We start from the raw sequence: 12,681 nt of genomic DNA on the forward strand, positions 1-12,681 counted from the left end.
TAGTTGCACCACAAAGTTGATTGGCGTGATCTGTTCAGATTGAAAACATTAAATGTTTGGCAAAGTATACAGCGTGTTTTGCTCCTGATGTCTGAGATTATTAGGAACTGCAGGTTGCTCAAAATAATTGCGAGGGTCATTCAGAAATAGAACGACTAATACTGTCAATGCTACTTAGATTGTGCAAAACTTCTACAAACTTAAACGTGCACAACGGGTACCCCATTTTTTTACGTTCGATAATTAACCTCATTTCTTGTAATTCTTTAGATTGAGTTCATATAAAAACTGCACTTAGCCTTAACAAAAAAGTAATTGCCTTAATTTATTTTTTCGTTTCTTTTGAAAGCAGATTTTTTTTACAAATGTACTAATTGAAAATAAAAGGGCGCTCAAAATACGCTCATATGAGCCAGGATGTGTATTTCATAGAATTCGTCCAATTCTTGAATATAAATTTACGTCATTTTTTCTTCTTTAATGTTGTGTCATTTTTTCTCATTACGAAGACAGGAAACTACGAGCGCCGTGTAGATGGCGGTATACATACGGTGGCCGATAAGAGGCGCGAGGGCTCAGCCACGAGTCAATCTGCTGCTTATCAGCTCGTTATCAGCGACGCGTCAACTTATGAATGGGCGGAATCGTGCCAGTTAGACCGTACGATTTCGGGATTCTTTTGACAGGCGGTCAGGCTTTTCGTAAGAATTAATTATGAGCACGAAAGGCATCGACCCTTTATCTCGTGGACTGTTTTTTCGACGAAACGTGGATTATCTTGTGTACGTAACGTGTCAGAGGAAAAACAAATACGTGAAATTGCTCAAAACAAGCCTAGAACCTTTTTTACACTGTACTACTATTCCAATTTCCGGTTTACTTAATACCTTTGTATTATCAGTTTCTACGGTATCATTCAGAACGAATGATATTTTAATCTCATATATTATTCTGGGAAATTTTCTTCTATAGTATTGTTAGATGTAAGTTCAATTTTACTAAAAGATTGAACAATTTTTCTGGAAATCTTTTTAATAATCTTAGACATTTATTCAATTGTAATTCGTTTTAGTATCGCCTTGACATTATTGAGAAAATTACCCAAACTTTCTCTATTTAATAGAATGAAGTAATTGTTATCTCAAAACTAAGTGTCAAAGTTTGAAAACTCCAAAACCGACGTTAATTTCTTACCAACCTAATAACTTGTCCATCCTGAATAATTTCTAAAGTAGGTGTGTGTTATGTAAAAAAACGTGTTTCGTATAGAAATTGCACGGTATCGAAGGGAATATACAATGCAGACACGGTTTTTGTTTTTTTAAATAGCTCATTTGTTTACGAGATATCAAGGTGGCCTTGAAATTTTTCAAATGGAATGCGTTGCTTTTTATATCAGAATTTAAAAGAACAGTGAATTTTCTATAATATATTAAGGTGTATTTGTTATATACCTAATAATTAGTGAGATATTTGCAAAAACGTTGTTCATGGTGTGAACTTACCTTATTGTTAGTTACAATACGTGCTCAAAGTGACGCCCGTTGTCTTCCATACACCTGTGTAATCTGTTAATTAAGCACAGAAATATTTACCATTCTACAGTACGATTTTAATTTTTCTCTCTAGTAATAGTGTAATTTATAGAAAATTCAAATAATTTGTACTTTTATGTAAATTATTATTTTATTGTCCACCTTGATACCTCCTAAACAAATAGTTTATTTTTAAAAAACCGTTTTAGTATAATACCACTTAAGTAGAACACATACTTTGAAGTTATTCGGTAGCTCACCCTGTATATGGTATTTAAAAATCATAAATCAGGTGATTAATAGTAAATTTTACACTTTCGTAACTCAATTATTATTTTTCACCAATTTATTGTTTGTCTACAGTGAAATCGTGTTTATAATATATATACAGGGTGATTTTAAGGTAGATTTTAGTACGTAACCCGTGTGGCAGATGATGCATACGTGAGTATGTAGATGTTCAATCGCAACTGCAAAATTTTCTGTTTTGGCGTGTTAAAATTTTGGAAAAATTTCAAAATCAAAATTTCAGCATTAAAATTTACAATTTGTCATTTTTAAGTTCCTTTTATTAAATTAAGGTGGACGTGCGCAGAGGACCAAAATTAAGGTGAAAGTGCGCCAAAAAGCGCCAAGGGCACAGCGCGGCAGATGTTTAAGGCCGCCTATAGGCGTCATCAGCAATAAACCGGCGAATGGTATTGAGATGATTTTTGTTTCAAACTTCATCGTATGAAGGGATCGTTTATAGTATGTGAAAAAAATAATCTAGTCTCAGTTGAAACGTGGTAAGCGAAAGGTAACTTCAATTTTTGAAATGGCACCTGGAGTAAACTTTTGTACATTTACACAGTCCTTACTAAACTAAGTAATTTTTGCTGGAAACGTTTTTCAAAATTTTTCACGTATCAAAAGTTACAACGGTTTAAATTCCCTGCGGTAGGATTCTAACTTCGATACGCAAATATTTGTACCACATCACATTTGTTGACCTTAGCTATGGTGTTGACATTCTTGCAACCTGTTGATTGTTAATACTCAATAGTTTCATTTAGTTTAATAAATGCTGAAAATGGTCTTCATTTACTTCTAAGCGTTTTTCGATGCGTTTTAACCCTTATAAGAACGTGTCAGACTCATGGCAAACATTCTGGTCAAGATGTGAGAAAAATAGCGATATCAGTAAGAAAAATTCATTGTAATCCTATCTTTCGTTTTAATTCGTAAAACTGAAGATTGCTGAATGTAATTAATCTGCAACAGATTAGCTTTCATTACCTGATACAATTCTAAAACAGTAAATGGCTGACGCTTGGATACATAATCGAAAAAGAAAGAAAAGAAACAAGGTTAAGGGGTTAATAGATTTTCTTTTGGTCACATACTATAAAATGTCCCTTCATACGATGAAGTTGAATAAAAAAATCATCTCGATACTATTAACCTTCTCACTGCAGTTAGCGTCTGCAGGCGCTTTGAAGATTTGCTCGCGCTGTGCCCTTGGCACTTATAGGCGTTCTGAATATTTTCTCGCGCTATTCCCTTGGCGTCTTTTGACACATCCAGTACAGACAATTGAAACCATTACAACTTTGGATACGTGCAAATTTTGAAAAACGTTTCATGCAAAAATTACTTTGTAAGGACTGTGTGAATACAGTAGACTCCCTCTTATCCGACACCGCTTTAACCGGCCAGTGGTTTCCGTAGAAACAGATTGTGATTTTTCTATAGCAGTAATGGACTTCGACATGAGACAACCGTTGCACATCAAACTCATCATCAGCCATATCGAAGCTCATTATTGATTTCTTTATATAAATAATTGTTCGATAAACATTTCTTTATATGTTTTTAAATTATATTAATGATATATTATATTTAGATTTTATGTGTAAATAATACATACTGTATGCATATACATATATGTATTTTTTATTGTATTTACTACCTACAAGTGATATCGTCGGATTAACCGGTCCCATACGGGCCGGTTAAGAGGGAGTCTACTGTATATAACAATTTATTCCACACTTCATTTAAACAATTGAAGTTACCCTCCGTTTTCCACGCTTTGAGCGGGACTAGATTTTTTTCCTTTAAAGTATACCGATTAGTCACAGATTTGGTGAAGCATCCTGTATAATCATGTCTGTAATGGATGTTAAATTCAGATCAATTGGGGCGTTTTCTGGAAGAGAGACCTATAGGTCTTTTTCGGTAAATCCTTTTTAACCCTCGGAATGTCTTGGAAACGAGATGCAAACGATCCCAGCCCATAAAACAACCTATTTTCGGGTACAAACGATGTGGACCGATAGAGAGATTTTCGTTCCGTGAAAAGTATTCGTTATGGATAAGGCGAAAGGGATAAATAGCCTCCGTTTTCCACGCTTTGAGCGGGACTAGATTTTTTTCCTTTAAAGTATACCGATTAGTCACAGATTTGGTGAAGCATCCTGTATAATCATGTCTGTAATGGATGTTAAATTCAGATCAATTGGGGCGTTTTCTGGAAGAGAGACCTATAGGTCTTTTTCGGTAAATCCTTTTTAACCCTCGGAAGGCGAATGGTTTTAGACGGACGCGGGAGACGAATGCAGGGTCATTTTGGAAACATCCACAGAATCCCCATGAAGTTAAAGGCAAAACGGCTTCAACAAGTGCGTCCGCTAGAAAACTATCTGGCAATTCGTTGGAAGTACCTATAATTGCGACCTTCAACTATATATATTTAATATTTTTCTTGTTTATTTACATTGATATATAAAATAGGTGTATTTCCTGTACGAAACGTAATCTGAGCTGCTTGACTTTATCGTTGTTGAGTCAAAACCGTAATATGTTTACAAATGTTCTCTGCAAATTTCGTTTCGGTATTCCATCGATAAAAGGTCAGAGCGGCACTTTTTGTCGAACCGTGTATATTTGATCTGTGCAAGTTAAACTAAAATTTCCAGTGCAATCTACTCCATTCACTATTTTCTCCTATGGGCCTTTTTCCCAGAAAACTCTTCAATTTTTATTCGACTACTCAGATGGCACATATTCCTCCCAATGGTGAAAAAAGGGTTAAACAACTGTCTCATAAATCGCCGGAAATATTAAAATTCTTACAGAACACGACACTCTTCAATAGCTTGTAATTACTCCGCAGGCCGTTCCTCTGTATAGATACTCCTCGCTAATAACCATTACGCCGGTGCCAATGACGAGACGTAAATTAGGATAAAAAAGCTAAAGGAAATGGAATAAAAAATATCATACGAGGCGTTGACATATTCTGGCCATTCACATTACTATCCGGTCGCGATATAAATTCCAATTTTCGATACAACTTGGACATTCCAGTCGAATATCGTTGGAAGACGGAGCAAGAGTCTCGCAGCAGAGAACTCGTTCCCCAAGCCCACCAGTGGTGCAACATAATTACACTTGTCACGTAAATATAAATGAACCGTGGAACGGTGGCAACTACGTTGCACACATTTGTATCAGAATCTGCATACGCGCGCCAGGCTCGACTTGTTGCGAGCTTGGTTGGTCGTTTAATGATCCTGTAGGGGGGAAAATGATTTTTCTCCAATTGACGAGATTCTAAGCATTCCTATCTCTCTTTCTCTGTCTCTGGTCGATGGATAGAAGTAGCTTTGGATTACTTTTTTTTTTCTTCTGTTCTCGTTTTTTCTCTCTCCCTTTTCGTCGCGTATGAGGGAGGTCTGTCGAGTTTTATTCTTGTTACAAATTCCTTCGAGGCAGCGAGAAGTTTCTTCGATTGCGTTTACGTGCGACCACCTACACACATGCTGCTTGTGGGGCACCCATGTGGTTGCAATTTTAAGAAGTTCTTGCTGGTTTGTGGAGATTCTTTTTTTTTTTTTTGCAGGAAGGGGGAGTGAGAATTTAGTTGGAACTGCTGACTTGGAAGAGTTCTTTGTATATGTATATTTTGTTTTTCCGGGAATTATAGGGGAAGTGAGAATTTAGTTGGAACTGCTGACTTGGAAGAGTTCTTTGTGTACGAAGTTGCTTGAATACTTTCCCTTTTAATTGCAAGAAACTGAGATTGAAATTTTGAAAAATGAGATAGGGGAAATGTGTGTAATGTTTCTGCGAATATTCTATGAAAATTTCAAGCACACCTGACGTTTCGTTTTCTAGATATGGTGACTAAAAGGTCGAACGAAATAGTTGAAATTTTCATGGCGACGGTCTGCCTTTGCTTTTTAATTGTAAGAAATTGCGATTGAAATTTGGGAAAATGAGATAGAGAAGGACTGTGTAATGCTTCTAGGAGTATTCTATAGAAATTTGAAGAAAATCTGACGATTCATTTTCTAGGTGTGATGTCCGACAGTTCGAACGAAATAGTTGAAATTTTCATCGCGACCGTTTGCTTCCTTTCTTCTTAATTATAACAAATTGGAATGGTAATTTTGAAAAATGGAACATGGAAGAGTTGTGTAACGCTTCGAAGAATATTCTGTTCAAATTTCATGCAAATCTGGCGATTAGTTTCTAAGATTTGATTTCCACAAACTTAGAAAAACCTGTTTCAAAAATGATCCTTTTGCTTTCAAGATAACGATCTGACAATTTCCGAATGTATTCTTCAAACTTCAGTCTTTCCGAATATAAGGAAAGAAGTTTTTAAATTGCTGAAAAAAAAAATGCATTAAAAATGAATTAAGGTGAATGTAAAATATATTGCAATGCAGTGTTCGTTTTATCTTCGAAAGCTTTCACAGCGTATCGACGTAATTACAGAAAACCAGTTGGGTCCTCACGAAAATGCAACTCGTGAACTACCGTTTGATATTTTTCATGCAAAACCTACTGTGTCAACGACTGACTGGCATCTGTTTGTTTATCTGTGCCAGAGAATTTTCTGTGAATAATATTGACAATATTTCTACGAAATCTTTTATTCTCTATTATTTATTTTCTGCTTTAATAATTACTATTATATCTATGAAAAAAATAGCAAAATATCTAGATCTAAAGTTAAAATTCGTATAAAGTTATTTTATTTTGCAATAATTCTGACTCCATTTACATTTTATTTAGATTCACAAATAATAGTTCCAATTTTTTCAAAAATTAGTTATAAAATTATCAAACTTTGGGTGGTCGAAAAGTAGATATCAAATTGTGCAGCATTAAATTTCTGACAAAATTCAACGTCCTTCCAAAAATTCAATTACAATTTTCAAATTTACGGTTTATTTGACTTTCAAATTTAAAAAAACAATATCTTAAAATTCTAATCAAATCGATGATTTACACGTCACAAATTTCTCTAATTATTCGAGAAATCTCAAGTAAACATTGCAAAGATTCTAGAGGTCTTAGGTAGCATTACCTAAAATTCTTCGCTATAATATTCCCATTGAACGAGAAGAGAAAAAGCAAATCTCGAGTTTAAAGCTTAAATGAGAGCAACAGACACCACAAAACGTATCACACTGCCATAAACGGGTCACAGCAGCTCTTTAAAGGGTCAAGTGGCCGGTTAGTCGCACGCCTCTGGGCGACGATCACGTCGATCATCTACTGAACGAAACACAAATAGTCGTCACATATTCCCCGAACCTCGTACACGCTCTAGCTAATCACATCTGAACTGTTCTATTACTTTCAGGCGTCGCTTGAGTGGAGCTATGAGGGCCAGGAAGTTCTTCATCTTCAACAAGAAGCTACTTTGAACACACAGGGCCTAAGAATCTCTAAAAAGAAGGCTGGACGAAAACTATAAAAACAAACTTCATTCGAATTGACAATTCCAAGATTTCTCATCATATCTTCGTCAACCAAAAATTCCTCACAAGCTCCACCTCCAGATCGTCTCTGGAAGGTTGCACCAAAAAATTCTTCACAAGCTTCCCCAGGATCATCTTTGGAACATTGCAAAAGAAAAAAGAAAAGAAATTCAAGGATCACACAAAATCACTGTTCTCCAGCGACAAGGGAGCATGAGACCAGAGGAGCCGCGAACGAGGTCGACGAGCAGCCATTAAGAGCGTTCACCAGCTGCAGCCGTACTTCACCGTGCTCTCTGATCGTTTGCACGAGGTAGAAAGTAGAAATCGTTGGACTGTGTTGCACAGAAGAGAATTCGTAGCTAGCCCCCAGAATCTTCCCTGTAATTATCTCGGCGAATCTTCGATAATTGTTTTATTCATTGAAGATCTCGAGAGAACAGAGAGGTTACAAAGGAGGATAGGAAGAGTCAGAAGGATCGAGAAACGACGATTCGATAAGTGTATTCGGGGGCTGCGAGAGATATAGGAGCTGTTCGAAGCTTCCCCGACAATACAGAAGAAGAGTTTCTGCCTCGACGATCGATTAATCGTGCGGAGGCGTATTACGCTGAAAGGGTGGGGTAATTCGAGAAGGTTGCACGATCACTTCGTCGATAGTGTACAGTGTCGATGAGACAGAGAGATGGAGATGAGATTGGTGGTGCTGATCGTGCTCCTCTGCGTCGCGACGCGGCTGGTCGGCTGCCAGGAGCAAAGATTTTGGGCCAGGACGAGTCTGAACGACGGCGAGAATGCTGAGAGACGGTTAAAGGACGATGAAACGGATAAGAGGATCGGGGAGGCTATTTTAGGACATGGAAGAAGGGAACGAGATCTGGAGACATCTGATGATGTGTTCTATGCTAGGATTATGTCCTATAGAAGCAACAAGGCTGTCGACGCTCTCAGGTAGGTGAGAGGTGTGATGAAGCTATGAACTCTCTCTTAGGTTAGAGTTGCATTCAGTTTTCAAGATTTCTCGTTTCAATTCCTTTTGTACTATTGTTTCATGAAGAAAGAGAATTTATCATATTAACACATTGAGCGCCGGCCCCGTGAAAACGCGGGATTCTGAGTCTATCGCTTGAGCGCCGGCCCCACGATGATGTGGAATTTTTTTTGCTGGTATGGGTGTATGTACTATTTTACGAAAATGTATAATGTTTTGAATATTGTTTTTGGCTACTCATTGATCAGAAACAAGCGAATGAGGCTGGCGTTTGGGCTTTAAGTGGCCGATACGTTGCCGGCGCTCAGGCTTTAAATGTCCCTTAGGTCGCCGGGCGCTCAATGTGTTAAGGGGGAGTCACGTTTGACAACCCGAAAAATAAGCGATCTTTAACAATTTTTTCTGGTTAAATTAGTGAAGATATCGTAATACTCCTTTTTTGACAGAAAGGGGCATACTTAAAGTGTCATAAAAAAATTTTGTTCCACGTACAGTGCTCCCTCGAACAACGCGGGGGTTAGGGACGCTCACTGTCTGTGTAGATGGAAATCCCGTCTTCACAAAAAATTGGAGAACATTTATATTCTTCCGGCGCATGTGCATATATTTACACACACGCGCGCTCGTGTAATTACTTAAATGTAGCTCCTTCTAGCACGCAGCGACACATTGCTCCTTTGGTTTTTCTCCCAAGTTTGTTCGTTATCTATTTGAAGTCGTTGTCACTGCTTCCTGCATGCAGCGGCAATTTGTGAGGAACTAGTGCACGCGAATGAATTCGCGTTCGCTCCCTTTCTCACCACTCTTATTCATCACGATAAAGAAAATTGTAAAGGTATGCTAAATATGTAAATTGGCTCGAAATGAACGTCGAAATTTTTGAAGAAAAAAATCCGCGTATTATCGAAACCGAGTTGTTCGAGGGTGCACTGTAATTTTGAATACTGTTATTGTAAATTTGATGAAAAGATGAACTTTGAAGTATCTTCAGAAAGCTAATAAATTATACGAATATATTATACATAAATTTTGATCTCTTTGGAGTAGGTTATTAAGTGGATTACGACACTTTTTAGATAAGTGAATTATACAGTGAAATTCTTCGTAAAAAAAGGGGTAAAATATGCATAAAAAGTTTTGCTGTAGGAATCTTCGTTTGGAAGAAAATTGAAATTGAAAAGAATTGGGTGCGCGCCTTCTTGAGTGTGCCCCAAAGTTTTTCAAAGTCGATTCTCTCGCGAAGGAACAGGTTTAGGTGAAAAAGTGTTTCTACATTTTTCTTGTACTTTTTTATGGAGAATCATCAGCGCTGTTTGAAAATTTGATTCTGTGTCAGTATCTCGTGTTGTAAAATTGGACTTGGATTCCGTTACACTTTCGAGCATTCTCGAGCAATTCTTCTCTTGAATGATCGTAGATCGGCGGAAACCAACGCGAAATTGAATCAGCAGCCTGGCCAACTGTCGAACCTTCCCAAACCGAGTTTAAAATCGACCAGCATAATCCGCGACAAGATGCGAAGATACAAAAACGTGACGCTTGGCAATGGAATCTGCCAGAGTATCGATATAAGAAACACCGCGGCAGGGTTTGCAATTATGAAGGATTGTCGAGTGATAGAGGGTTTCCTGCAGATTGTGCTGATGGAGAGTAACTCAGAGAAAGACTTTCTACCGTACAGCTTTCCGGAACTTCGAGAGATCACTGGTTATCTGTTACTTTATCGGGTGAACGGTTTGAAAAGTCTGCACAACTTGTTTCCAAATCTCGAAGTGATCAGGGGGAACATTCTGCTGACTGACTACGCGTTCATGGTGTATGAGATGCAGAATCTGCAAGAGGTGAGTACCAACGTAGAATTGTCATAATGTAGTAGACTAAAAATATTGGTGGAAAAATAAATAAAAGAAAAATTGAACGTTACTTTGAAAGAAAGAAAGAATGAAAAATTATTATAGAATTGTTATAGAATATTTGTAGAGTTGTAAAGTTAGAATTGGTTTTTATTTCGTTGAATTTGGGGTATAATGGTGGTTCATTGTATGTTCTCCATAGTGGTGTATAAAAATTAAAAAATATTAAGGAACTTTGTTTTCAAATACTTCAAAATTCCAAAATTTCACTGTTCTTTTGTACAGGATTAAATTTCTTCGAAAGTGTAGACAAAATTTTGGGAATTTTGTTATTTTTAAAGTCACGAAGTATTTCATCTTCTCGTACACCCCTAAATGCTGAAATATTCGTGGTGATGTCCGTGGTGAGGAAAGGTGAACGCTCAACGATCGAATAAACGCTCTGTTTGCCGAGCAAGTATTGGCCAGTTAGCGGAGAGGGAATAGCTCTGGTCGAATCTCGAAAAACGAGACAGTATTAACGACTCGCGTGTGTTGTTTCTGAAAATAAATCAATATTCGCGCCGGTGGCAAATATTTGCCCGCGAAAATATCGTTTTTTTTTTCCCCCCCCGTTCGATTCTTTGCATTGTAACCGCGATACTCGACAAGACAAACAAACTATGGAAAATTATACTTCGATGAAGTGTAACACTGGTAACAAAATGCGTATACAAACCGTTCTCGAGAAAAGATTCAGAATTTATTGGATAAATAATTGTTACACAAAATTCGAATCTGTCAGATTTAGAAGAAATTTTTCGTGCTAATAATACAATTTTTTCAGCATACTTTGCCTTCCATTTCCACATATATTCGACAATTTTTCTATTAAAAAATTACCTACAATTGTTTTAAAAATTTCCAAAGCAGTTTCGGAACATTTAACAGATACCACTTAAAAAAAAACAACGGCTCATATACTGGATCAAATTGACCCATTTTCATTTAAAAAATCGTACGAATTTTGTTCTTTTTTGTAAAGATTATTAACGCTTATCAGATGTTTAAGGATAGGAAAAAGTTTCAGTCGAAATGGCACGTTTAATAACCGAGGAAAAGGAATTTGTGATCTTGATTTTCGGTCAAATTGACCCAATTTCTGTACAAGGGTTAAATCCAACTCCCTACAGATCGAAGAAATAAATAAACCAGTCTGAACTCTCGTGTCTTCCCGTCAAGTGACGTTAATTAGTCAATCGAATTAACTGGTCGTTCGACCTCTGGCCACCAGTTTAGCTCTATCGAGGCTAAATCGACGTCGTGTCGGTGAATTCTTTCTTGCAGATCGGTTTAAAGAAGCTGACAGAGATCTCGAGAGGTAGTGTTCGAATCGAGAAGAATCCTGCATTATGCTACGCTACTACTTTAAATTGGGACATCATCGTCTCTGCAGGTGAAAACGTCATCAAGGACAATGGAGAGGAAGCCTCTTGTCCTGGTATTACTCAGTTATTTCTTTTGAAATTTTTATTTCCTTTATCTTTGCTGCATGTAATTAATGGTACTTGGGGCTCTACGCTTTTACTTTGCTTGATATGCTGTTTTGCTTTTGGGAGGCAGTCCACTTTTATTTATTCCTTTTCTTAATCCTAGAACTCCTAAGGGGAGGAGGTTCCTCGGACCCACAAGTCGAGCAATTTCAAACTAGAACCATTTCCCTTCTATAGAAAGTTTTAAAAAAAAATTATTTACTATCGTGTACACATTTAAGTTTGATATTCAGAATAACCGTTGCTACGTGTGAAAAATATTATGCATAAAAACAAAGAAAACAAACTGCGCGTCGCGGTATTAGCGATCTTTTTATATCCAGAGTGACAGACTATCGCAGAACGAAGAATCAAGCTAAATTAATCGGAAAGAAACGATGCAGCATTTAAATGACTTAAAGCCAGTAACAATCGAGCGTTTGATAAAGATGGTTTTTTGCTATTCATGTTTAACCCTCAACCGTCCCTCAGTTTCGCATCTTAATAGGTCCCTCGGTGTTAATTTGACACAATGGTAAAAAATTAATTAAATGAAAAGATAAATAATTAATTTTGTAAATTCTTTTATTAAATATAGAAAATAAACAAACAATTTTCTCTACAAATAGCCGAATGGTACAATTTTTTTACCGAAAAAATGTGTCAAATTGACACGAGGGACGGATGAGGGTTACGGGACCGCGTCATTTTGGCGCATTTCGAATTTCACTAAGCTAATAGTGTATAATATGTTGTTTTTAAATAAAATAAGTTGTTTTTTATAGAAAATGTGCGGTTTCGATAGGTAACGAGAAATGTCCGTAAACCTAGTGTTAACATCAGAAGAATCACGTTCAAACTAATTTCATGTTAGTACAGTATTGTACAGGGTGTACGAAAAGGTTGTGTAAAGACCACCGCCGCGGAATTCTACTTTGGATCGGTGGACATTTGTAAAAAAAAAGTACATTCAAAATTTTACCCGTGGTTCCTTCGACACTTTTTGTCCTCGCAACGAGTAGAATACGATGC

At 36.9% G+C, this 12,681-nt stretch overlaps 1 protein-coding gene across 1 annotated transcript in view; it reads left to right on the top strand.

Moving 5' to 3' along the window:
* Window positions 1–7,814: 7,814 nt before the first annotated feature.
* The window catches only part of LOC108576851 (insulin-like receptor), a 14,122-nt gene continuing 9,255 nt past the window's right edge, over window positions 7,815–12,681 (top strand). The window contains exons 1-3 of the mRNA XM_017939913.1: window positions 7,815–8,245; window positions 9,703–10,126; window positions 11,465–11,618. Coding sequence (XP_017795402.1) covers window positions 7,980–8,245; window positions 9,703–10,126; window positions 11,465–11,618 — 844 coding nt within the window. The 5' untranslated portion in view covers window positions 7,815–7,979. The remainder of the gene's footprint in view (window positions 8,246–9,702; window positions 10,127–11,464; window positions 11,619–12,681) is intronic.

Source organism: Habropoda laboriosa, unplaced genomic scaffold (genome assembly GCF_001263275.1).
Source record: "Habropoda laboriosa isolate 0110345459 unplaced genomic scaffold, ASM126327v1 scaffold567, whole genome shotgun sequence".
Classification (NCBI taxonomy): Eukaryota; Metazoa; Arthropoda; class Insecta; order Hymenoptera; family Apidae; genus Habropoda; species Habropoda laboriosa.